The following is a 24115-nucleotide window of genomic DNA, read 5'->3' as shown; positions in this document are numbered from 1 at the left end:
GTATCGCATCGCATTTAAATAACTAACAATTGTTTATGTTTATGTACGTGAGTGTTGTGTAGTGTAATGTATTTCATATAAGGCCCTAGAGTGCAAATATCCATCACAAACCACATAGTATTTGCGCTTAAAAATAAGTGTGTTTAGTGTTTAAGTTAACATTCTGTTGTTGTTAAGGGTTTTTCTTTTAACTAGGCTAAGTATTTACGGTTGTAATAGTAATTATTGTTAAATTTATGCTAACGTGTGCTGGCTGTACTTGAAATCTGAAGAATTTCAAATCGAGTATAACAGTTTGCGTTTGTTTGGTTTTGGATTCTCTAGCTTTTCTTCTTGCGAAATAATTTACAAAAAATATATGTATTTACACATATATACTCGTGATCGACCGGACGATCTCTCCTCCTCCTCGTTAAAAATACAAATATATAAAAAATTAATTAAGTATTAAATGCATTTTTTTGTGAGTTGTTTTGCTCTTTTTTTGTGTGTTGGAAAAGCAAGAAAATCATGGCGAAAATTCCTTGGACAAGTTAAACATCAAAAAGAAATGTTCGTTGTTCTGGAAACCTTGTTCATTTTTTAACTAATTATAGTTTGTGGCTGAGTAAAAAACGATTATAATTGAAAGTTTACTTCGTTCTTTTTGTTTTTCTCTTGGGATAGCGCAGGAATCGAAAGCATTATCAATTATTTAGTCATAAATTTATTGTCATGGCAAACATTTCGATAGTTAATAGGGCTTTGGTTTTCCTTTTTGTTTTTACATTTAATACGCACATGGAATTTTGCTAATGGATTTTTCGCGAGACTTTTCCAAAGGTTTTCTTTCTTTTTACATGCTAGTTTTTCTTTTTGAATATTCTGAAACGTGTTTAATCATTAAATAATCTTTAATAAGGCCAAATTAAGTGTTTGTTATCGCTTCGTATGTATTAGATATTAGTTTAGGTTAGTTTAGCACTAGATTTAGTTTAGATTTAGTGGGTTGTCGAGTGGCAAGCGGCAGCCGGAGGCCTTAAATGCATGAGTTGCACCTTCCTTGGGCGCGGCTCTGGCCAAATGGAATGATCTTGTAGGTGTTTTGTGCTCACTTCGCGATTTTGGGAAGGGGAATTCGGATCGGGAACTTAAAGCGAAGTTCGAGGGAGACTTTCGAGGGGACTTCTCCTTAAGTAAGAGCTTGAGCTTCGGAGTGAAACGCGCGGAAAGCGGTGGGTTTTCCATTTAAACATAAACTACATACGAAATGGGGGCGGTGTGGGCGTGGACTCTACGATGTGGAGGCTTTAATACAGTTTCGCTGCTTAATACTTTTGTATCTGGTTGTTTTCGGTAAGGTGTATTGTCTGTATTCGATTTCATGGAGTTACCTTTCTGCTTTGGTCCGGAGGTTGTGGGTGGAAAATTCCGTTCGAGCGAGTCTGCGTGGCTCGAATCGCTTAGCCTAGAACTAAGCCTAAAAGTACAACTTAGGCCAATACATAATCGTAGAAAATATACACTTATTCCGCTTAGGAGTGGCGCTCTTAACGATTCGTTAGCGTTTCGCGTTCTGAGTATTCTGCAGCACTTGGTACTGGTATCTCCAGCTCCTAAAACTAAAAACTAAAATCTAAAAACCGAACATTAATGCATAAAAAAATAGATAATGGATAAAACGATATCTTCAACGAGGCGGCCCAAGCTAAAATGTTTGGCCTCCGCTCGAACTTAGGCGGTAAAATAAATGGTAAATGATAAAATACTAAAACAAAGTGCTTGGTTTCAACATTGTAAAAATAATAAATTCGCTCAAACGAAAGGTTTTCGACTGCGGCTTTCCGTCTCCTGGTTATATGGCTATAAAAAATATCTCTCTCTCTCTTTCTGACTTTCTCCTACTTTCTCTGACTCTGTCTAAAGTGCATTTCCTGGGGGTCTGTGTGTTCCTGCACAATTGAGATTTTCTGTTCGTCTGTTCTTTAAGTACAGCCCGTAGGTGCTGGCTTTGCTCCTTAGTTTGGAAACATTTTGGCGTTGAAGAAGTCGAAGGCGGGCGCTGACGTGGGCGTGGTCTGCGGCGGGGGCGGCGGCGGAGGCGGCAGCAGCCCCGCGTGGTGGTGGAACTGCCCGAATCCGGATCCGGGGAGCAGTGGCGGCGGATGGGGGGCCGGCAGGCGATGTGGCTGCTGGTTAGGAGGTGGCGGTAGCATCACCCCAGCTCCGCTCCAGGAGAGCCTGTGGTGCTGCTGCTGCTGGAAGGCAGCCATGGCCGCCAGATGCGGGTGGTGGGGATGCTGGAGATGCTGGTGGTGCGGCGGCGGATAGGGCGGATTCCCCGCCGGAGCCTGGACTCGCCGGCGACCCCGGCTGCTGGCCATCGCCGGCGGCGGCTGGGAGGGAACGGCGGCTCCCGGTTGGCAGGTGGGCGGCACTGAGGTGTCGCTTACCTATTCCCTGTAGGGCTTGCAGTAGGAGTACCGGTGGTTCATGTGCTGGCTGTAGCTGCCGGAGTGCGAGAAGCGCTTCAGGCACTTGGAGCACTGGAAGGGCTTCTCGCCGCTGTGCAGCCGCTTGTGCTCCGTGAGGTGGTGCTTGTGCTTGAAGGCCTTCGGGCAGTCCATGCACTGGTAGGGTCGCTGACCTGTTGACAGAGGGGGAATGCAAGGATTAGCAAGGGTTTATGCCACTCTATAAATCTAAGTTTACTCACCGGAATGCTCGTATTTGTGGCGCGCCAGCGAACTCTGCTTGGCGAACGCCTTTTCGCACTGGTCGCACACGTAGGGCAGGTCGGGATCGCCGGCGTGGCCGTGGGTCTCCGCCTTTCCCCGGCGGGGCTTCGGGGGCATCAGGCCGCCGCCTCCGACGAAGTCGTCCTCGTGCGAGATGCGCGAGTCGTCGTCCCGCCAGGAGCGCTTCTCGGAGCCGCCGGGGCTCAGGCTGGTGCCGCGGTAGTCGGGCAGCTTAATACTGTTCATCAGCGGGTTGGGGGCGTACTCCCCGCCGGGGCGCATCTTGAACAGCGCCTCCATGGGCAGCGGCATGGGCAGCATGTAGGGCATGCCCGGGAAGGCCTGGCCGCCGCGGGGAGTGGCCTCCAGCTGGCTGTTGGGCGGCGAGGGCGGCGGGGCAGCTCCGAAGTACAAGGCCGCCGCGGAGGAGGGCGAAATCGAGGCTGGGGACATGGACGCCGAGGTGGAGAACTTCCTGCTCAGGTTGATGGCCTCGGGATTGAGGGTCTCGCCCGTCGGTGGAGCAATGTAGGGCGGCGAGCTCTCACTTTTCGGTGTCAGGGGATCCCTCTTCACGGACAAGTCCAGCGGCTGATCCTCGCGGGTCAGAGAGGTGTTGCTTGCTTCGTTGGCACCCATCGCTGGGTTGCTCTGGCTGCTCTGGAAGCTCTGCATCTTGCGCTCCCTGGAGCGGTTGTTCTGGAACCAGACCTGGACGACCCGCGGGTCCAGCTGCAGCCGGGTGGCGATCATCCGGAACTCGTCGCGACTGGGCCGCGAGTTGAGGGAGTAGTGCTGCTTCAGCTGCTGCTGCTGCTCCTCGTTGATGGCCGTCCGCACCCGCACCTTCCGCTCGCCGCTCTCCTGGCGCGGCTCCTCCTCCATCTCCTCGTCCTCCTCGTCTTCCTCGCTGGCGGAGGGCAGCACGAAGGAGTTCGCCTGCTGCTGGTGCTGGAAGTACTGCTCCAGCTCATCCTTGATCAGGCCGCAGAGGACCTTCTCGTGCTGCACCAGCTCCGTGCGGTGGTTGAACTGCTTGGAGCAGCGGCTGCAGCGCAGATCGGCGGGCTGCTCCGCCTGCGGTGGCTCTTCGACGGAGATCTCGGGCTCCTCGACGGCAGGAAGGGGTTCCTGCTCCTGCTTGATCGCTGGAGGGGATGCGGGGTAGCCCTCTGGGGCAGGCGAGGCCTCCCTGCTCTCCTCCCGCTTGATGGGCGTGGCCTCCTCCGCGGGCGGCGGCGTGGGAACCCGCTCCTTGGCCTCGGGCTCGTCGATATCCATCACCAGCTTGGGCTCGTCGGGGGTCTCCTCGTCCTCCTGCTGCTGCTCCCGCTCCCGCTCCTCCTCCCGCTGCTGCTGGCCGGCGGCCGAGAGGTGCAGCAGCCGCTGGATGCTGTAGGGATGCACCCGGGGATCGAGGCCAGCTGCGACCATGAAGGAGTTGGGGAAGGCCAGGAGGGCCGCGTTCATGTAGTTCGTGGGGTTAAAGGGCGGGAACGGAGCGGGGCCCGCGTTTCCAGCTTGGTTCTGGGCGTCGCTGGCGAAGTAGATCATCGGGTTGGGCAGTCCGGACAGCGAGGGCTGAACCGGCAGCCCTTTTCCCTTTCCGAGATCCGAGGGCGACCGGCGGGATCCCGCCGACCCGGAGCCGGGACTCTTCTCCAGCCTCTTCAGCAGAGCGCGGTTGTTGTTCAGCTTGAGGCCCATGCTGATGCACTTCTTGGAGGTCATGTGGGAGGAGAAGCTGCCCGAGTGCGAGAACCGCTTGCCGCAGTTGTCGCAGCCGAAGGGTTTCTCGCCGGAATGGATCCTCACGTGCTCCTTGAGGTGGTGCTTGAACTTGAAGGCCTTGTCGCACTCCTTGCACTTGAACTTCCGCAGGAGCGCGCTCTCGTCGTGGCTGATCATGTGCCTCTGCAGGCGGTAGACATTCGCGAATGCCTTGTGGCAAATCCGGCAGGTCTGAAATTGATAATGAAGGATTTTGTAAATTCGCAATTGCTGACAATGATAATAAAAGATTGATTAAAAAGAAGGGATCTATTTCAAAGTACTTTAAGGATTTTTTCCTATATCTAGAAGTTTTGTGATCCCTCAGAACGATAGTATCGAATTTAACACAACCATCTCTACTTTTACAGCTTTTGCTGCCCCCTCCTTCGATTTTCTCATTCTACGATCTTTTCTTTCCCGCGTTACCTTTTCCAATGAGGAAGAAGAAGAGATGAGAAGCGCGGCGGCCGACATTGTTGTTTTAGTTGTTGTGGATATTCGGGGCGCGCGAATCGAAAAAAAAAAAAATAAAAACCAAACACCAACGCACAGGTAATAAAAACTGTTTAAAACAACACGCGTATTTATTTGTTTTAAATTTAATGGCTTTCTAATTTGTTTCAAGGCGAGCAAAGCGGCCACAAAGCGGGCCAAATCAAAAGCAACCGCCCCAAATGAGCCATTTTTTGTTTCTTTTTTTTGTTGTGTGTTCCGAACCGTAAAAGTGATATTTTGTGATATTTGGAAAATATAAAGAATTGTGCAAGCGGTTCCAAACTAAAATACGCAGAATATTCAATTAAAAACTACAATTAAATGTAAAAAAGAGCGAAACGCGCACAGCACGATAAAACGCGAAGAATGAAATGAAAAAGAGGGCGAAAAAAGAACGCGGAGGGCGCGAAAGAGATGGCGGGACATCCAGTGAAGGTGGATTGTCACTCGAAAACAACAACGAAAAAGGTGAGTGGAGCAGACAATAAGTGACCTCACAGGGAGACAAAAGAGAGAGAGAAAGAGCGAGAGCAAGCTGCGCTCAGCTGTGCTGCCTTCCAATAAAAAATTAAACTTCAATTGGAAAATTGCGACACAAAAACCAAATCAACAAAAACGGCCCAAAGTAAACAACAAAATGCAACGGGGCGCATCACATCCAAATGTTTCAACAGCTGATGCTAATCAAATTTTCGGGGGGCGTTTTTGTTTGTGCTTTGATTTGTTTGGCAACAAATTGGACGCATCAAATGCAGGCGCTTTTATTGTTGTTGTTCAAAGGTGGAAATGGAAATGAAAACGAAAGTGCAGCGCCGCTTTTCCCAGCCTCCCGTCTTCCCGCTTTCCCGTCTTTCACTTTTCCACTTAGCGGCTGCGTTGAAAGATTTGCGGTACTTTGGCGGACAGATGGCAACACGTGTTGTTCGTCCCATCCCACAATTGGCTTTCCCTCCGCCCCTTTTTCTATCGACTGTGTGTGTGTGCTGCTGTTTACTGTTCAGCCGTTGAACTTTCCATTTATTGCTGTTTCACCTTCGCTTCCAGCATTTTCCAGTTGTTATTGTTGCAAAGTTCACGACATTTCAGATCGTTATCGCAATTAATAAAGCTATATTTGCGTTCGGTGGAATCTTTGAGATACTTTTATAATACTTCTTTGGACATTGACTCACAATTTGGGGTTACTGTTACTCATGAGCCCCAATTAACATGAACATTAGTCATTACGTATGATCAACGCACAACCAATTTACCCACTCGAGATGAGATCACTCAAAAAACTATTATTATGTATTGTAATTAGTTTTTTCGTTAACGTGACACGGTGTTTATTGTTTTTAGCGTGTTGGGGAAAAATAATACATTTATGGCGCTGGGCCTTCTAATTTGTTTGGTCTGCTGCTGGTAAAAACAAACGGAAAATGCTTTTCCTCATTTCGTTTTTTGTTTCGACATCAATAACAATTTCCGTTTCCGTTTGTTTCGTTACCTGTGACGTCACTCCCCGAACCGCGTACCCAAAACAAGAGAACACCATTTTCAAGCGGCCATTTGTTTGCCAGGTGAATGAGTGCGATAAATGTATAATGGCCACCTGTTGGTTCACTCTCACACAGATACACTAACACATTCACCCGCACACAGGCGCAATTGAAAACCCGTTATCTCCACATGGAGTCGGGGCATCTCCATCTCTTTCTAACGCACTCACTTAATCAGGTTGTTCGGTTGTAAACCGCAATACGCCTACCTAGAAACCGTAGAACCACAGAACCTAGAAACGGTACAGTGATAACTCGATTTACAGATGCTTATTTATTTGCGTATTTTTCAGCTTTTCCTTGTGCTTATCCCAATATCTGCGATACATTCAATGACTGAAGCACCCGTTTGGATAACGATCTCGGCAAGTCACTACTTTCGAGTCTTCACCGTACACACCTCCCAGAGCGGACATTAAACCGCAGCTCACAATGAACGCGCTTTGTTGTCGTCGGCGTTATCAATTAAATGTAAAGCGAGGCGCAGCGCAAACGAAATGGAAATGAAAATGGCAGCCGTGAGATTCGCCAGATACCGCACCACTCACACAGATACTTTTCACAGATACTTTATGTATAGAGTGCACACGTTTACAAAAGGTAAGTTCCATTTGCGATGCGTCAGCCGGATTCATCTTATGCGCTTTGTTGTTACAGTTTGTTATTATTATATTTGCGATGGGCGGAAATGCCAATTGAAGCTACCTTTAACAAAGCCCCACGAAGACGCCCGCCCCCGGGGTTAACTGATGGACTTATGGATCGGCAGACGGACGCTCGGTGGGGCGGACGGCCGGACGGAGGGGGGAGTGGCGGACGGACGGACTGTGTGCATGACTCAAGTGTATTTCAGGGGAGCCACTCGAGCCAAAGTTGAAAATTGATTGATTCCACTAAGCGAATCGCCGCGCACATGGAAATGGAAGCCAAAACCACTCGAGTGTTCAAGGTACAGTCTAACCTCCGTGGCATTATGGTCGATAAGCCACGCACACGTGCGTTCTACGCCCATCCCGCTCGTCCCCTTCGCTACCACATGTTGCTTAATTAATTAAATTTCTTCTGAATTTCTAAATGTAAGAGGAGGAACAAAGTGCACGCAAAAAAATTCATTTGGTTTGGTAAATATGTACAAAAATTGTAGATCAAACTTCAATTTCAGATAAAGTATAATGCTTAAGACCTATTGATTAGTTACTTATTCTGCAGTAAAATCCCTGCCATTTCATTGTTCACCTCAAATTCTCCGAAGTTCCATAAATATTCGGGGTATTTGAGAGCTGATAAGCACTATCTGCTACTCAATCGATTCAGAAGAGGCGCGTGTGCTCGTAAACAAAACAGATCAGGGTCGCGAACTCGAACGGGATGCGGATTAGCGAGCGAAGACAATTACTAACCCCACTCTATCTGTTTTCCCTTTGGAGATAACCTCAATCAGGTGAGTGCTAAAGTAAATATAATACCGCAGATATTCAGAAAGCCAGCGGGAGGCTGTCCGCCTATCAGCGGACTTATCAGGGAAAACGCCCGAAATCGAAATCGAACCGGAAACTAGCGACCACACACAGTGCAAATCTTGAAGTCTTCAAAGCGCTCGTCAAGTCTAATTGTACTGGGCAGCATGTGCGGATGGTCCAGCGGTTGCATTTCAGCCCGGTTAATTGCAGTCGACAAGCCTTTGGCTATAATTATAACGCGACGTAGGTGGGCGCCTGCTTTTGGACCCGGGAAAGTGGTACGCCCCACCAATAGACAAATCAAACGACAAGCCCGCGAGATAATGTCTTGTCGCAGACAGCGGGCTAATTTGTGAACGTATTTCAGGATTGGTGGCCGAAAATGCTTTATGCAGTGAGTGACATGGGAATTTGGCCATAATAGCGCGCATAATTGGCCGTAAAAGATGATCGACCAAAGGGAGATCGGTGGGCTTTCAAAGTGTCAACCCCAAAGGCAAGCAAACAATGTTGACAAAATACCAAACGATGTCGAGGTGGGGGAATACTGTGTATGGGTACAGTGGGTCTCAAAAAAGTATGCATCGCGAAGAAAAGTCATTTGAAATGCAGATCATAGTGATTTCTATACTTCTATGCTATTTCACAGTAGAGATTTCTTCGGGGCGTACACTTTCGAGCGGCACTGTCTGCGGTTTGTCCACACAGACTGTCTATATAGTATCCAATAGATATAGAAGCGCACCTGTCGCCTGACGAAATGCGTAAACAAAAATAACAACAAGCGACAAGCTCAAAGTTTCTGCTTCTGTTTTTGTTTTATTCTATGGGATTCTTTTTGAGGTCAGGCGAAAAAAAAAAAAAAATATTAACGACGCCACAAAGAAATGTTTAGCGCAAAAAGATGAAACGAAAGGGGGGCACGGGAGTGGAAAATACGACGAACATAATAAAGTCTGATCTCTAACTGCTTTGCCGCGAAATACGCGACCCAATTCTTCGCTTATCGCCGGGCAGCTGCTGGGGCACAGGAAAATAGTACTGAGAAGTACGCGGACCGCTGATTAGAGATTTCAAATGAATGAATCCCCACTCGGGCCATTGACGTACCTTTCAGATTTCAGATTTCTGATTTCACATTACAGATTTCAGAATTCAGACTTCAGAGGAAACGCGGAGAGAGAACTAATTGTAGTACCTCGTGGAATCGAAAAGGTGCCGGGGTTATCTGCCCGGGAACGAAAGTCCTGATAATCCGGAGGTGGAGCCCGGACTCCGGATCGGTTAATTAATGTCTCTGAGCTAGAACAATGAGTGTATTACGTACTGCTGGGCGGGTTCATTAACTTTCCTCGGCGCGATCATCTCTGCATTAATTCCATTGGGAAATTGATTAACACGCGCGTTAACAGGGAAATACTTTTAGCCATTGCGGTCACTTCGCTGCTGCATTTCCCAATGGTTTATGCCCGTTTCACTCGCTTTGTGCAGACGACAACCATTTTACGGGATTTAAAATTATTAATTTTCCATAAATCATCGCGAGTTCATCGGAGACCGCGGGAAAAATTTTGCTCGAATCTTGTTTCTGTTTCTGTTTCGTTTTCGATTTTCATTCGCCAACGCAGCGACAAATCAAATTTAATTGTTTATAAATAAAACGATTTTCTCAATGATGATGCCCTGAATTTTCCCGCCGTCGAGAGACCTGCGAAATTAGTTGCGTATTAGGAAAACATAAATTAGGCGACGCCGCGGTATAAATTAAATTTATCACTTTTGATAAAAGCCAGAGCGTCTTGGGAAATTAAAGAAACGTGTCGAGGAAAAATATGATTTTTGTCCATTCCAGCTGTCGTGCTTTATTCTATTTTACAATTTTTTTTTCTGTGTGCCTGGAGTTCTTTTTGCAATTATAATTTTCGAAGAAGTGATCTTTTCGCTTTTAGCTGGAATAATCATTATGTCATGATGTTTTGCTCTTAACAGGAATTACCTTCTTTTTAGCTAACAAGCTTGCAATCTATTTCGTTCTGAGAATTTCAACTAGCGATAGTTTTATTCGACTTAAAACACTTCTATTGGCAGTCTCCTTAGTTGTTCATTCCTGCTTGAGAATTTCCATTTGAACCATTTACAACTGCAATCTTAAACTTCCGTGGCAACTTTTCTCAGGAGTCATCTTCAAGTGCAATCTCTTCTCACAATCAGACTGGCCAGTGAAATGTCAAGTGCTCCAGAGCGATGATACCTTGCATTCCCCCTCCGCTTTCCCCAACTTTCCAATTCCCTTTCTCCCTTCGGAGGAGAGCATTTCTCATTAAACGTATCAAGTAACAACCGCACAATAAACGTCACAAGTGAAAAAACCCACGGGACTTGCAGCGAGGAAAACTGAAAAGTCGTGGGGGAAATTCGTCTGAGGAATTTCCATGTGAGAAACTGCGCCACAAGCGGAGCCACATAATTTATGGCCCTCACGGTGAAAGTTGATATAAATCTCAGGAGTAACTTAAAAATGAAAGAAAGGAAAGAACATGAACGAGAAGTTTAAATTGTAGTCGAGCGTCTGACATGTGGAAAAACGCAGGTGTAAAGCTGGGGGAAATCTAGAAGGGAATATCCTGAAGGAAACAGGAACTCCCAATGATGATGATGCTGATGATGTTTTTAGGGGAAAGATAATGGGCACCATAAAAAATGATCTTGGGACAGCGGTTTTCTTTTCAAATTCTGAAGTGGATAAGCAGCAGTCCCAATATTGAGCCTAATTATAGTCATTAAGAGAACTATTTCTCTGTCACCGACAATAACTTTTAATTACGGTGTCTACTTCTGTAATCCAATAATCGCTCTTTGTTCAACTGATTACAATATTTAAAAAATATTTACACGCTGGCTATAAATTGTTGGGTTGAAAAAGTTTTTCAATTTGTTTGCTTTAATTGCGAATAATTTTGAAACTTTTAACAGCCGTAAAGACCCGCAACCCGTCACCTTTGACCTTATAGTGTCCGCAGAAAAACATAAAAATACGTTTAAAAGAGGGCAGACAGACACACGAAGGGGTTGGGATAAATAAATTGCTATTAATTTTTCACTCGCTCGGTTCGTCAAGCGGCGCCGAAAAGACGACGACCCAATGTGGATATGTGGACTCGCAGGACTCGCAGGACTACACCTAAAGTGCATATAATTTTTCAATTTGAATTGTCTGCTCCCTGCCCCATTTTGCGGCGGCCAAAAAGGTGGCAAACCGGAAGCGGAAAAGCGGAAAAGCCGAAAGCCAACCCACCAAATGAGTTGTGGCCAAAAAGTTGCAGCCATGTGCGTTTGCAGTTAAGCAAATATTTAATTGCTGCACTTTTTCTGCTGAAAGTTGGCCAGGACCTCTGTGCGTTTTTTTCCCATAATTTATGGCCTGCCATTTGCTCGACCGTCTGCCCCTTTTGACTCGTTCCCCGGTTAATGATGTTGACCTTAACAACAAATGTTAAAAGTGTTGCATCAACAATGTTGGATTGATACCCCCACCTACCCCGCTGCCCGCCAATTGAATGCCTTTCCAATAAAAGGCGGGGAAAAGCGTTCGGTTGCCTACTTTTGTGAGTCGACAGCCTGATTTCCATAATGAGCCATTTGTCTCACTGAACGGCGGCATTATTGTTATTTCTGGCACCGTTTTTGTTTGCCGCATAATTAATTGTTTTCACACATAATAATTTAATACGGCGAACACGTGTAAAAGCCAATGGCCAACAATATTAAATAAATGCAATGTGCCACATCAATTATAATTGGTTTGTTCGTGTAGTTTGCATTTTGGCCATGTGTCAATGTGGCTGTAGCCGTTTTGGCCTTTTCGCATGTGTTTAAATGTTTAAATGTCATTAACGGAGCCGTAAATTATATCCAACTAAAGTGGCTGGGGTGGGAAAAGGTATAAACCGGAGTTGCAACTCATAAACCTGCTCTTCAGCTGTAGACTCTGCCAACTTTATTAGCTTTTTGCCGGGCAGGCAATCATCGCAGCTTAGGTAAATATTAATAACTCGCAGTAGTCCAGAAAAAGTGGAAAACAAGTTGGGAAAGCGGAAAACTACAGTGGCCAAAAGCGCGGGAAAAAATAAGTGCTTAATATAGACAAGCAAATTCTACATAAACCTATATAATTCAGCTAGAAAAGTATAAAAATATTTACTAAAATTTACACATTTCTACAAAATAAAATATATATTTTCTCAGATAATTTTGTTTCACTGTTCCATCAAAATATCAGAAATCTCATCTCGTTTTTTCGGGGTGGTGTCAAACTTTTTCATTTCACTTGTGCTCTCATAAAGGGAAGGTAAAAGATGCGCCCCAAAAAAACAGAGAAAAAACACAACACCATACACGAAAAACAACAACAAACTAGCCATATGAATTTATGACCATTGGGGTAGGGGAAAAGTTTCGGATGGGGAGAGTTCCCTGTATTGGGGGAGTGCAACAAAATTATAATTTATGTGGCTTTAATAGCCGCTGGGTAGCTCCAAGGTGAACCTGGGCTGGATTGCTCTTCCCCCCTCGTTCCTGTGACCCCTGATCCTCCTCTACTTTCTCCTTATCGCGTGTGTGACGTATGAAACAGGCCTGGTTTTCTTTTTACAGCTCATTCGAGTATATGTGTGTGTGGCAAAGATGGCGACGAAGGACAAGGAAAGCGGAGGCCAGAAGAAAAACAAGTGGGCGGGGTGGTGTGGTTAGGTGTTATCAGGTCTACTTGCCTGTAGCAACATCCATTTTAATGCCTTATCACGGGGCAGGCCTTAGAAAAGGAGAAACGACAACAACAACAACTGCACAATTGGGAGTTATGAGCGTGTGACTGACAGGCTCCCCCATATTCCTCGGCTCACTTTTTATTTTTTATGTGCCCCTCCTGATAACACCCCCAATTGTTTTTCTCCGTCGCGTCATTGGGGAATTTTCGTTTTACTATTTTTTCCTTTAGTTCTGGGAACGCCTACGTTTTATTTTTATGCCTCTTATCGTAGTTTGCTGCTGTTGTTTTTGCTGTTGCCACAGACCGATAAAACAGAGTCGGATGCAGGCAGGCGGTGGGCGATAATAACAAGACTCGTTTCTTACAAGGTTTCCTTGGAAGTACAGTAGAAGTACGGAAATAAATCATGTAACTCTTTGATCGACGGGATCTTGAAAACTTTGGTAGCTAAATCTAAATCTCAATTGGAAATGTATCTACTTGGTGGCTTAGCTTGCGTGCTTTTGCACGGTTTGTTAACAGGAAATAAGGTTTGTCGGTTTGTCGGTGGGGATCGGATGGTTCGGAATCGGATTGGATTGGATGCTGTGCTTGGCACCGCACTCCCGTTATCGCTTGGCTCATTTCCCGTTAGCAGTGAACAAAGCCCACGCATTGTGCGCCGTAGGGTGCTCAAAGATCAAGTGCCCCCTTGGTAAACCACCGATCCCCCCTCCTCAGAATCCCGAGTTGGGACTCTGATTATGCATGAGTAACGAGCCACGAACCGCGACACGTAAGAATCCGAGAGAAGCGAGCGAGGAGAACCAGCAACTCTGCTTATCAGCGCTTCCAGGAATGCGAGTCCTATCTGGGAATTATTCAGGTTTAGTCATTGATGCCAGGGGTCCCAAAGTGGATTGGATTATTTTAGGAAGCGGTGACTGTTTTGGATTGTATTATCTCCCTCGAAAATGTTATATTTAAAGTATTTCTGGGAAACATTAATAACAAGTGTTGATATCCACTTTTGTAAAAACAAGTTCGTGTTGGTTTTTCCACAAATACCCCTTAATCTTTGGAAACCAAATAAGGGAAATGATTTTTGGAGTTCTTAAATAGGTATTAGGTACAGTAAACTCACCTGGGAGACGTTGGGCACCGCTGCCTGGCCGCAGGGCGAGTGGAGCTGCTCGTGCTGCTCGAGCTGCTCGCGGGAGGCGAAGGAGGCGGTGCACTGCATGCAGGGGTAGGCGCCACTCAGCTCCCCGGTGGTGGAGCCCGGACTCGAGGTGGAGCGCGGGGCACTCAGGTCGAGGTCGTAGGCGGAGTTGCTGCCCACGCTGCTGTTGCTGCCTGGCAGTTGCGGCGGCAGCAGCTGCAGCGCCATCTGCTGCTGCTGCATTTGCTGCTGCTGCTGCTGCAGTTGCTGGTGCTGCTGCTGCAGTTGTTGCTGCTGCAGCTGCTGCTGCTGGCTCGGCGAGCCGGCGGACCGGGCGGACTGCATGGCCAGCGAGGCGGCGGCGGCGGCCATCAGCTGGGCGTGCAGGTGGGCGGGCATCGGGTGCGGTGGGTGTGGCAGCTGGGCGAACAGGTCGCCGGGGGTCAGCGATCCCGGCGAGCACAGCGGCGACATTTTGTTCGCGTTCGTGTTGTTGTGGTTCTTGGCCAGTTCGCTGTTGTTGTTGTTGTTGTTCGACTGGCTGGCATTCGTGTTGCTGCTGCTGTTGTTGTTGTTGTTGGTGGAGGTGGTGCCCGGCGACTTGGAGTACCGCCTGCTGCTGCCGCTCAGGTTGCTCTGCTCGTCCTCGGCGTCGCTTTCCGGCTGGGCAGCTCCACAGTTCAGCTTGTCGTGGGGATGCTCACTGGCGACGTGCTCGCTCAAGGACTAAATTGGAATTAAATCAGGAAAACCCATTACATTTATTATTTGAATTTATAGTTTGAATTATCTTTGAAATGAAATGAAGGTTATTTGTATTCCTAATCTCAAAACACTGTACTTAAATTGATGAGTAATTTCAGCTTTATTAACAAAAACTCACTTATCTTTCGCACAAAGTATAATATGTATGTTTTTAGGCGTTGCAAAATGTGTGAGCTATGTAATCAGCCAAAAAAATGGAAATTCCTGAATGAAGTGTCATAAAATTTGGAACATTTATTTTACTGATAAATTAAAGAAGAACATTAGGAATAACACGTTCTTACAAAGCGACAAAAGTTTCTGAAATTCCGGAATGGAGAATCATTTAAGAACTTCTACTGATAAGGGGTCTTTCAAAGGTTATTCTTTCAATTTTATTGCATTGTTTTTTAGTTATGGGGTTTTTCTAATTTGATTTGTGGTAAATACCCATACACTCACCTGAAACTCCGGGAATCGCTTGTGGCACTGGGTGCACTTGACCAGGAAGGCATCTGCGGCGGCACCTGGCTGGTTGGGGTGGGCATCCTGGATCCCGCTGGATCCCGGATTGCTGTGCTTCGGGGACTGGTTGTGGTGGAGCAAAGTGGAGGCCAGCGAGGGAACTGTGGAGCGAGAGGAGAAGAGGGGAAAGAAAACAAATTAACTGCCAGATCGTTTAAGAACCATAAAATATGGAAGGGAACTCGAAAGCCGAATGAGGAATATGGAGTGTGGTGCCGAGAACACTCAGAGAAACATTGGGGTTTTATGATGAAATTCAAATATAGATTTAGATAATATTGATCAGATCTAAAATGTGATCTAACAGAAGGAAATTCTGTTTTAGGGTGCCTTCTTTTCATTTTGAAATGAAGCTGATAAAACTAAACGACATCTTTAAAATTGTGATTGGAATTTTGGGCTCTCTGTTGGAAAGAACTGGTGGATCGACTTAATTTCGTGGCAAATCAACTTCGCAGGCCTTCACGCAAGGCTGAAATTCGGAGAGGCGATGATCTCATGGTTTCTTTCGATCCGCCAGAGAATCTGGGGGAAAAGAAAACAGAAGAACAGAAGAAGAACCCGCAGAAGACTGGAGAACCAGAAGTGGAGAAGTGGAAGAATTAAAGAACACACGCACACTTGAGGGAGAAGAGTTGACTTAATCAGTTGGAAAAAGCGTTCAACCATGGCGGGGAAGAAAGAGACGGACGATGGAGAGAAGAGAGAGAGGGAAGAGGCCCCAGAAGATTGCTTTGTTCCCCGAGGGTCACTCGACTGCCCTCTCGCTCTCGCTTCTGCTCTGAAACTTTGTATCTGTATCTGAGAAGGTGGAACTCGACCACTCACAAAATGGAGTTTCTGTTCGCGGCTTTCTGCTTGTTTTTCTTGCCGAGTGCCCAACAAAGCGAGTCTTTGTTCTCGCTGCCATTCGATCGCTACCTTAATTTAAGCCAATTAACTGGCGGCAGACGAAGACAGAAGATACTCAGATGCCCAGATACCCAGATACTTAGATACTCGCATACGGGCGTGGAATGAATGAACCCTGTTTCACTGCCACCTTTCTGCCACAAGTATTTGTATCTGTATCTGTAACTGTATCTGAGGGCTGTCGGTTCAATCAAGCGCAATCTACGAAAGTTCATTGCACGTTTTCACTTTCGATAGTTGCAATCTTAATTGATTTCGATGCGGGCTCCGATCAGAAGGGAATTACAGGCGAAGGCGAAGGCGATTCCTCCCACCTTATCACTTAAGAAGCCATTAAAAGCCATTATAGGACGACAGCTGGCACACGTAGATACGTGGCTATATCTATATCTATATGTTATATGTTCGGTTAACAGCTCGCAGAGTTCATAATTTCGAGTCCGAGAATTTATTTCGCCCGGCCTGCCTAATGACGTTTTTATTGAAAGTTGTAAAACGACAACACTTTTTTATAGCCCTTCGTTTTGTTTCATCAACATAATGTGCTCCAAAGGAAAACGCTCCGCTCGTGGGGAAAAACGTGAAGCGCAACAAGTGTGTCACCAGCTCATTTAGCCCAATCAATTCTTCATAGCCGACTCGAGTGGACTCGACTCGAGTGAGGAATTATTAACGCAATCGCTTTTACACTTTTATTTCATTCGGCCGCCGTAACGGTATTGAAATATTGAAAGTGTCCCGCAAATTAATTTCAATTTATGCGCAGCCGAAACGAAACGAAACCAAATGAAATGAAAAGGAATTTCTTGTATTTGGTTCGGCGCAACTCGAGCGTTTTTTGTGTGTTTTTATAGGTTTGGTCTCATCTTTCAGTTCGGTTCAGTTCGGTTCTGTCCATTTCAGTTCTCCCGCGGGCTTTCAACTATTTTGCGCTTAACGCGAACCAATTGAAGTTGATTGATAGTGTGTTAGGTGTGGGGCGCAAGAATCGGGGGACACACTTGAATTGTTCAAAGGAGAAGGTATTTTTAATCTATGAAATAAATTGGCTAGGAGCTGCAAATATTGGCTTGAAAGCCTTGAAAATTTCACGAGAAATACTGATCTGAAAGACGTAAAATGAAGTTCTCCTCTAAGCACACAATAAATACAAATTGAAATGTTCCCTGAAAGTTAAAAAATATAGACCTTATGAAATCTCCTACTCAGTTGCCAAAATGTTGATTGGGCCACTATAATTTTCGGATTTATGGATGACCACACGTTCGCTAAAAACAAACCAACTGCCAGCGATCAAAATCTCGACTAGTTGGAATTGCAGCCAGCTGCCGGGGGAAATCTTCTGGAACGATGTCAAGTGTTTGCTGTTGTTTCTGCCTTCGGTTCACCTGTGCGGTGGAAAACACGCGCACCCAAAAAATAATTCGAAATAGGGCGGATGTGGGCGGCGGGGAGGGGCGGGGCGAATATTATAAATAATACGCGGATGGGCAGGCGGCGTAAATCAATGGCAAAATAACCGAGAAAAGATACATTTGTATCTGCAGCATAGAGTAGAATACCAAGATACACCCACTAATTTTATGTGCTTTTTTTATTGCCAACTTTTATTGGCCAGACATATTTCGACTAAGCCCGGCTAATGCAAATTTATTTATTTATCTTTGGCCGCTTTCCCGCTCTCGAGAATTCTACATTTTCAGCGTATAATTTATGCGCCTTTCGTATGTTTTCCACCTGACTTTCCTCAGTTTTTCCCCCTGTCAGCGGCCAAAGTGTTTTTTAATATTTCACTGACAGCCGATTGTCACGACAATTTTCGCCGCTGCCCGTCAGGTGAGGAAAATTCCTCGGGCCGGAAAAATTGTTTGCCGATTGCTGACGCAGTTGCAGACAAATGGACGACAGGTGGCGCCTGCTGGCGATTCGAGGGGGTGGGGGAGGGGGAGGGGGAGTGGGGTCCGCTCGATGATATTTAATGCAAATAAACATAAATTTTAGCACTTAATTATAAACAGACCTCCGGGGCCTGCACTCATTTGCAGTCAATGAACGTGGTTAGCATATTTATGGTGTAAATTCCCATCGAGAACTGGCTGCAAATGAGCGAGTGCAAAAACACTTAGTAGCGAGCTAGCTAATTGCCAGTTGAAAACGAAAAACGACACTATCAGACGGTCGCAATTAATTTGTAAGCGAAAACCTGTGGGAAGGCTTGGGGCTTTGGGCTTGGGGCTCGGCTCGATTGTTTTCAACCGCTCGCATTACAGACGTGCAAATGTTTTGGAAAGCCGCGCTCGAATTCGGCATTCGGAGTTCGGAATTCTACGCAGGGTCCGATCTCAAGTGGCAATCGGTTTCCATATGAGCCGCATATGGAGTTGTCCCGATAATCGCTCTAAATTTGGAATGCTCTTCAGGGGTCTTTCCTACCTAGAGACTCCTGCACTGCGGACAATTAGTAAAACAACTACTTTGAAAATTAGAATACAAATCAAAAGAGGAGTTATGACAGGGAAATAAATAAGAAGGGTATCCCCCGTTTCTCGCTGTGCAGCACCTTTGCCCTGGTCTACTCTCCACTTTCCGAATAGGCACAAAGGTGCCCCTTCAAGTGGCAACTGCAAAGGTGCAGATTCGGAGCCAGACGATTTCCTATAAATAGACTTCTCCTTTCTGCCCTTTTCTTTATTTGTTTGTTCAGCAAGCTGATGCTGCGTGCTGCCTGCTGCATGTTGCATGCTGCACGTTGCTGCTTTCTGGTTGCTGGTTGCTAGTTGCTAGTTGAAGCTGCTGCCACGTTTATTTTATTTGTAGCATTTTGCTTTGCTGAGTGTGAAATTTTAATAGCCAAGCGAGCCGTGTCCGTGTTCGTGTCCCTGTCCCTGTCCTTTTGTTCCCTACCCAATATACATACATATATGCCTATAGGAGGTGTATCTGGAGGGCAGGGAAAACATATGTGTCCCGGGGAACGGCAAACTATTTCTGCAATTTACCTTGAAAAAATATGCAGAAACGCGTGTGATGTCGGGTTCGTGGGCGTTCTTCGGTTTCAAATTGGAGTTGCGATGCGATGCGTTGGCGAGCAGAATGCAATTAGGGAAATATGCCGAGGTGCCGCGATGCCGAGAGGTGTTCAAAGTGGGGAAAATGCGGAAAAGACGCCCAGCAATCCGCACGATACTTGCAATTAAATTTTCGATTTGTTTTCTTGGAAAAAGCCATGGATATTTAAATTTCGTTCTATTTCTTTGGCGTTATTTAAATGCTTTTACAACAAACAGTTTAAGAAACTTATTTGGAAACAAATTAATTTAATAGCGTAATTTTCCAAAAACCATAAAAAATGTCTCACTGATGGAACAATTTTGAAAACTTTTTCTGCGGAAGTGTTTTTATTATTTTCGTGGAATTTTAATCAGCAATGCTCGTAATTAATACCTTAGTTTTAAAAAATCCAAATATTACAGTTACAATTTCAACCGAAACTACTTCATTAATTCAGAATATATAACCAAAGTTAAGCTTAACTCGGCTAATTGATATTCACTTCGCCCTGTGTTCGGTATAAATTTTGCACTCCATCGTCGAAGGGCTCGGTGAAAAAGTCCGAAATAAAGCCCATCGAATGCAATTGAAACTTTTTCTGCTGCCGCCACCACAATAGAGCTGTTGACTATTTTTGTTTATTTAAAACTTTTAACAATTATTGTGCAATTGTGCGAAATTTATTGCAATTGAACGCCAATCAGAGGGGAAGTGGCAGTGCCTCGTTGGCCCTTTTCCCTGGCTTTTCACTCCAGCTTCCAGTTTTTCCCAATGCCGCTTTTCGTTACCCGTTAACCAAAATCGTTTACATGTTAAATTGTGCCTGCTGAGGCCCAGTCCGCTTTTTAGAGCCTCCTTTTTGGCGCTGCATTTGCCTGCCCTTTGGCAACACCTTTTTTCTGGCAATGGAGGGGGGTTTAGGGGGCTGGCTGCACCCCTTTGTTTGCGCCGATTTTTTGGCACTTTTTTCGGGGGTAGCACGGGAATTGTTGTCTCGTGGTGCGCGGCGGGCATTAAATAAATAAGAAAATAAAAAATATTCACAAGGAGGCGGGCGCATTCCGTGCAATTTTCACTTTACAACTGTTTCAAAGTTATCTTTGTTTCAATTGTGTGCACACAGCACCAGCAGCAGCAGCAAAAAGCGAGCAGCAAAAAATATTGGCAAACAATTTACTTTTTGGGCAAAATGCGAAATAAAAGTAGAATGTGGCAAATAATTTGCCCAAAGCTGCGGCAGGTTGAACATGGAATAAAGGGAATCTGCAGCAGGATATCAAAGAGGACTTTCCCCTCATTGATTTATTGTCTTTTTGTGTTTGCCGAGGCAAATCTTTTTTTTCCCCGGTTTCTCGATTGCAATTTAAAGGCGAAGTCCGAGCGAAACGTGTTTATTTTTGGGGAAAACCAGGCAACTCCACTTGAGATAGGCATCGGCCGAAATTAATCATCTTTGCATGCCAGTTGCCAGATAGTTTGGGGCCAAGTTTGTTTAATTTCGATTACCAGCTGGCGCAGGGAAAGTCCTGTCGGCGGTGAGAGGTGCAGGATGAGCCAGGAGTTATAAATGGCAGCACCGACAGCACCAGCATATAAAACTGACATCCACTGACAGGGCCCAAAATGATTAATTAGCCAGGGGAAATCCTGTTCCTGTTCCAGGGGAATAGCACACATCCCAAGGACTCCAATCAAGATGCGAAAGTCAGATAGATAGATAGATAGTGCCAGGCGAAATTAAATTCTAAACAGCTCTGATGGGTGGAAATTAGCGCTGATTTAGTGGCCGCGAGTCTAAAGATAAATACATCCGAAACACATACGACTATAAGGGGGCGTAACCGTAGGTGATAACGGGCGACAGGTTTTCGCCAGGGCGAAATGTTTGATTTATGGCGTTTTGGAGCCGTTTCGAAACGCGACACAACACACGCCGAGCAGCCGGGAAATTGGTACAAGTTGCCCGGCGTTTTCCCTGCTTTTCCAAAAAGCCGAGAGAACAGAATTTCGTATGTAGCCGGCGATTAATATCCATCGCAGTCGCAGCTGCCCAGCGCCATCAAAAGTTGGCCAGGGAAAAGAAGCACAACCCGGGCTATATAGATACATTTGTATCTGCGAAGTATGTGGGCCAACCTGTGCTCCTCGAGCGTCTGATCGATTAGCCGAACTATCTTGTTCGAGGGCTTTTAGTTCCGCCCACAGAGGCAGCGGCAGCGGCAGAGCTGCTTAAATAGCCATAAATTATAATTTATGGCTGCGGTGTTGCCTCCGCTCCTGCCGAACATGTGCAATTAATCCGTCTCTTTAGCTGGCTTATCAATTGTCAGTCGGAGAGTGGAGCGTTCCGCGGCAGACGTGGGCGTTCCCCCCTCCAAAATCTTGCGCCATCCCAATCCCCAATCCCCCAGTATTTTTCCCCACTTTCCACTTTCAATTAATTTCTAGTCTTTCGCACCTTCCATTTAAACCGATGAGCTCTGCCCACTGACAGTTTTATGCTTTGTTTACACTCGATAAACACTGTTTTGAGTGCTGACCAGCAATATGGCCACAAACAGGTTCCTCAATGGAGGTGAGACCCCCGAAGGTGGCTAGAATACCTGCTACCTGCTCGCCTGCGCATGCGGTTTTACGCGTTAGGGGTAGCTACCTGTCTGCTCGAGTGGGTGGAGATTACGGCCAAGGCGGCGGTGCTGTTTCGGCGGTGCCAACAAATCAAATTGAGATGTGGCTGCAATTGGTTGGCAAATAGGAGGAAAGGAGAGGTGGCCACGTATAGAATGCAGGGAAAATACTGCGCTATTACCCAAGATCGATTGGTTGACTTATAAGTCTGTAGAACGTAATAAGGTTGGGAATAACCTGTATCAGTTTTTTTAATGCAAATAAACAAATGACTCTAGGGGTGTATTTTTATTTTAAAGACCCTAATATATTGTATTCAATCTAAATCTGAGTAAACAGTTGACATTTAATATCAGTTACTACCGAGGTGGTCACATTTTTTCGGAGTGCTGATCGGGCAAACTTTGTTGGGTCCGCTCTCCTTTCGAGAATCGGAGCTCGTTCACCGCGTAGGAGTTTGTAATTCGAGACCTGCTGCGATCCTTACTCGTTTTTTACGTTTTTGTTTTTCTACAGTTTCTTTTCTTTTTGTTCCCCTGAGGTAGGACCACACATACCGAACGCGCTCAAGATGGCCGACTTTCTGGGAAACTGCTAAGCTTGCACTTGGATCTCGAATCTGGGATCTTGAATCGGGGTTCCCGCGTCTTGGCGCGCAAATCAATGGGGCACTCACACACACACACCACCACCCAGACTGAACCGAGTTCAATTGCATCCGCCTAGCTGATAATGAACCGAGTGGTTCCGGTGAGTCACGGGAAGATCTGTCTGGTCTGGTCGGGTCGACCGGGGATCACTTACACTGCATGGTGAAGGCGGTGGATGGCATGCTCTGCTGAATGATGGTATCCTCTTGGCCGAAACGTGAAGACGACGGCGCCAGACAGGACAACATTTGGAATGCTTGTTGTAACACTTTGCCTCGCCTTTCGGATAGTTTTCTGTGAGGTTTTGGGTTTTGGCTTGGACTTGCGTGGGTTCTTCTGGGTTTAGCTACGTATTTCTTATAGAGCACACACGTGTGACGGCCATTTGGGCAAGGGCCTTGGGTTTTTATCTTTGGAACATGGGTAACACTTTTTCTGTTTAGCGCTGCGAGTGTCGCGTTTGTTTTTATTCCTCGGCTCGGCTGATGCCTCAGATCTCTGTGCTATATGCGTTCTCTGCGGGACTCGACTGAACACTTCCCAGACTTTCTCTGTGGGGGAGCGACGCGTGTGCTGCCGTCGCGACGTATAACGCAACTGAATTCAGAATCTAGAGCCAGAACTCAGCGTTCCGACTTTCGCAGCATCGTCCGACGTCCTCGTATCCGTCGGATGCGAACTGAGCATTTCGGGTTCCACGGGGTTCTACGGGCTCTACGGGTCTACGGAGAGCGAAGAGGACGCAGCTAGCCGGAGAGAGCGAGAGAGCGCTGCGAGGGTGTGTGTGTGTGAGCAGCCACCACCAGCATAATATAACGGTGTAACGGTTCACCGTTGCGATATACGAGGTGAAATGGACACGAAGTGGGGTGTGTGTTGGTGCTTCGGTGTGGGGTGGTGGTGATGGTGGTGGTGGTGTTGGTGTTGGTACTACAGCTCTCCAACTTCAGAGCTCTCTCCTTAACATAACATCGGTCTGTTATCCCCATATCGTAAATGTTAAGCGGCACTGGTGCCGCTCCTCTCGTACGTTCAAAAACGTAAGCACTACGTAAGGGTGTTCTCCCCCCGTTGCGGGACTTTCTCGTAAACATATGGCGGTTATACGGGTTTTGTGTATGGGATTTGACTATATTACCATTTGCTCGTATTCTTAGTTTATTGACCAAGCGAATTATAAGTCTCTCCCTTAGGTTTTTCGCTAACAATGAAATTTTAATTCCGTTTTATTTGGCCATAACATTACAGACATTTTATTAAACAGTTATATCATTAAGAAATATCATACTTGGGCTGAAAAGGGCTTTAATATAATAGCATCTTAAAATTAAGAAAAAACTACCTACAATATATCCCTTGTGTGGCAGTTGTATGATTAATCACCCACGCAAAAAAGCTTTTCATAGTTTTTCTTCAGGGGAATTTTAGCGGTGCAAGATGAAGGGATTTTTTTTCCAGGGAATCCCTTAACTTATTCTGACCATATCGCTGCGTTAACAGACAGTCTCATTTGCACTTGCGATTGCAAAATATTCTGATGGGATTTTCGAGGAAGAAGTACCGAAATCGTTCTGCGATTGGGACACATCAATGACATCGTTTGCTGATGGGCGAGTTCTTGAGAATGTCCATCAATGGACACGTCTACAAACGAAAGAAGAGCAAAGATCCCAAAGACTGGAAGAATTCCGAATTTTCGTGGCTCCATCA

General features: G+C 46.0%; 1 protein-coding gene and 1 long non-coding RNA gene across 3 annotated transcripts; one reads left to right on the top strand and one right to left on the bottom strand.

Annotated features, from left to right (window-relative positions):
* Positions 1 to 690: 690 nt before the first annotated feature.
* Positions 691 to 23076, bottom strand: LOC108086824 (zinc finger protein 1). 2 transcript variants are annotated; one of them, XM_017183869.2, is made up of 5 exons: positions 22560 to 23076; positions 15102 to 15265; positions 13878 to 14621; positions 2696 to 4679; positions 691 to 2626 (listed from the first exon to the last, which is right to left on the bottom strand). In XM_017183869.2, exons 1-5 carry the CDS (start codon positions 22651 to 22653, stop codon positions 2433 to 2435), a joined length of 3180 nt encoding a protein of 1059 aa, XP_017039358.1. In that variant the 5' UTR covers positions 22654 to 23076; the 3' UTR covers positions 691 to 2432. The 2 variants fall into 2 exon arrangements, with proteins under 2 accessions (XP_017039358.1, XP_017039359.1); XM_017183870.2 differs by lacking the exons at positions 13878 to 14621; positions 15102 to 15265; positions 22560 to 23076 and adding an exon at positions 4917 to 5396.
* LOC108086825 lies at positions 5341 to 7712 on the top strand. Its single transcript, XR_001771146.1, has 3 exons — positions 5341 to 5453; positions 6820 to 7126; positions 7184 to 7712. It is a non-coding gene; the product is annotated as an uncharacterized LOC108086825 (long non-coding RNA).
* Positions 23077 to 24115: the final 1039 nt, after the last annotated feature.

Source organism: Drosophila ficusphila, unplaced genomic scaffold (assembly GCF_018152265.1).
Source record: "Drosophila ficusphila isolate 14025-0441.05 unplaced genomic scaffold, ASM1815226v1 contig_791, whole genome shotgun sequence".
Classification (NCBI taxonomy): domain Eukaryota; kingdom Metazoa; phylum Arthropoda; class Insecta; order Diptera; family Drosophilidae; genus Drosophila; species Drosophila ficusphila.
This window is presented reverse-complemented; position numbering and strand designations above follow the sequence as displayed.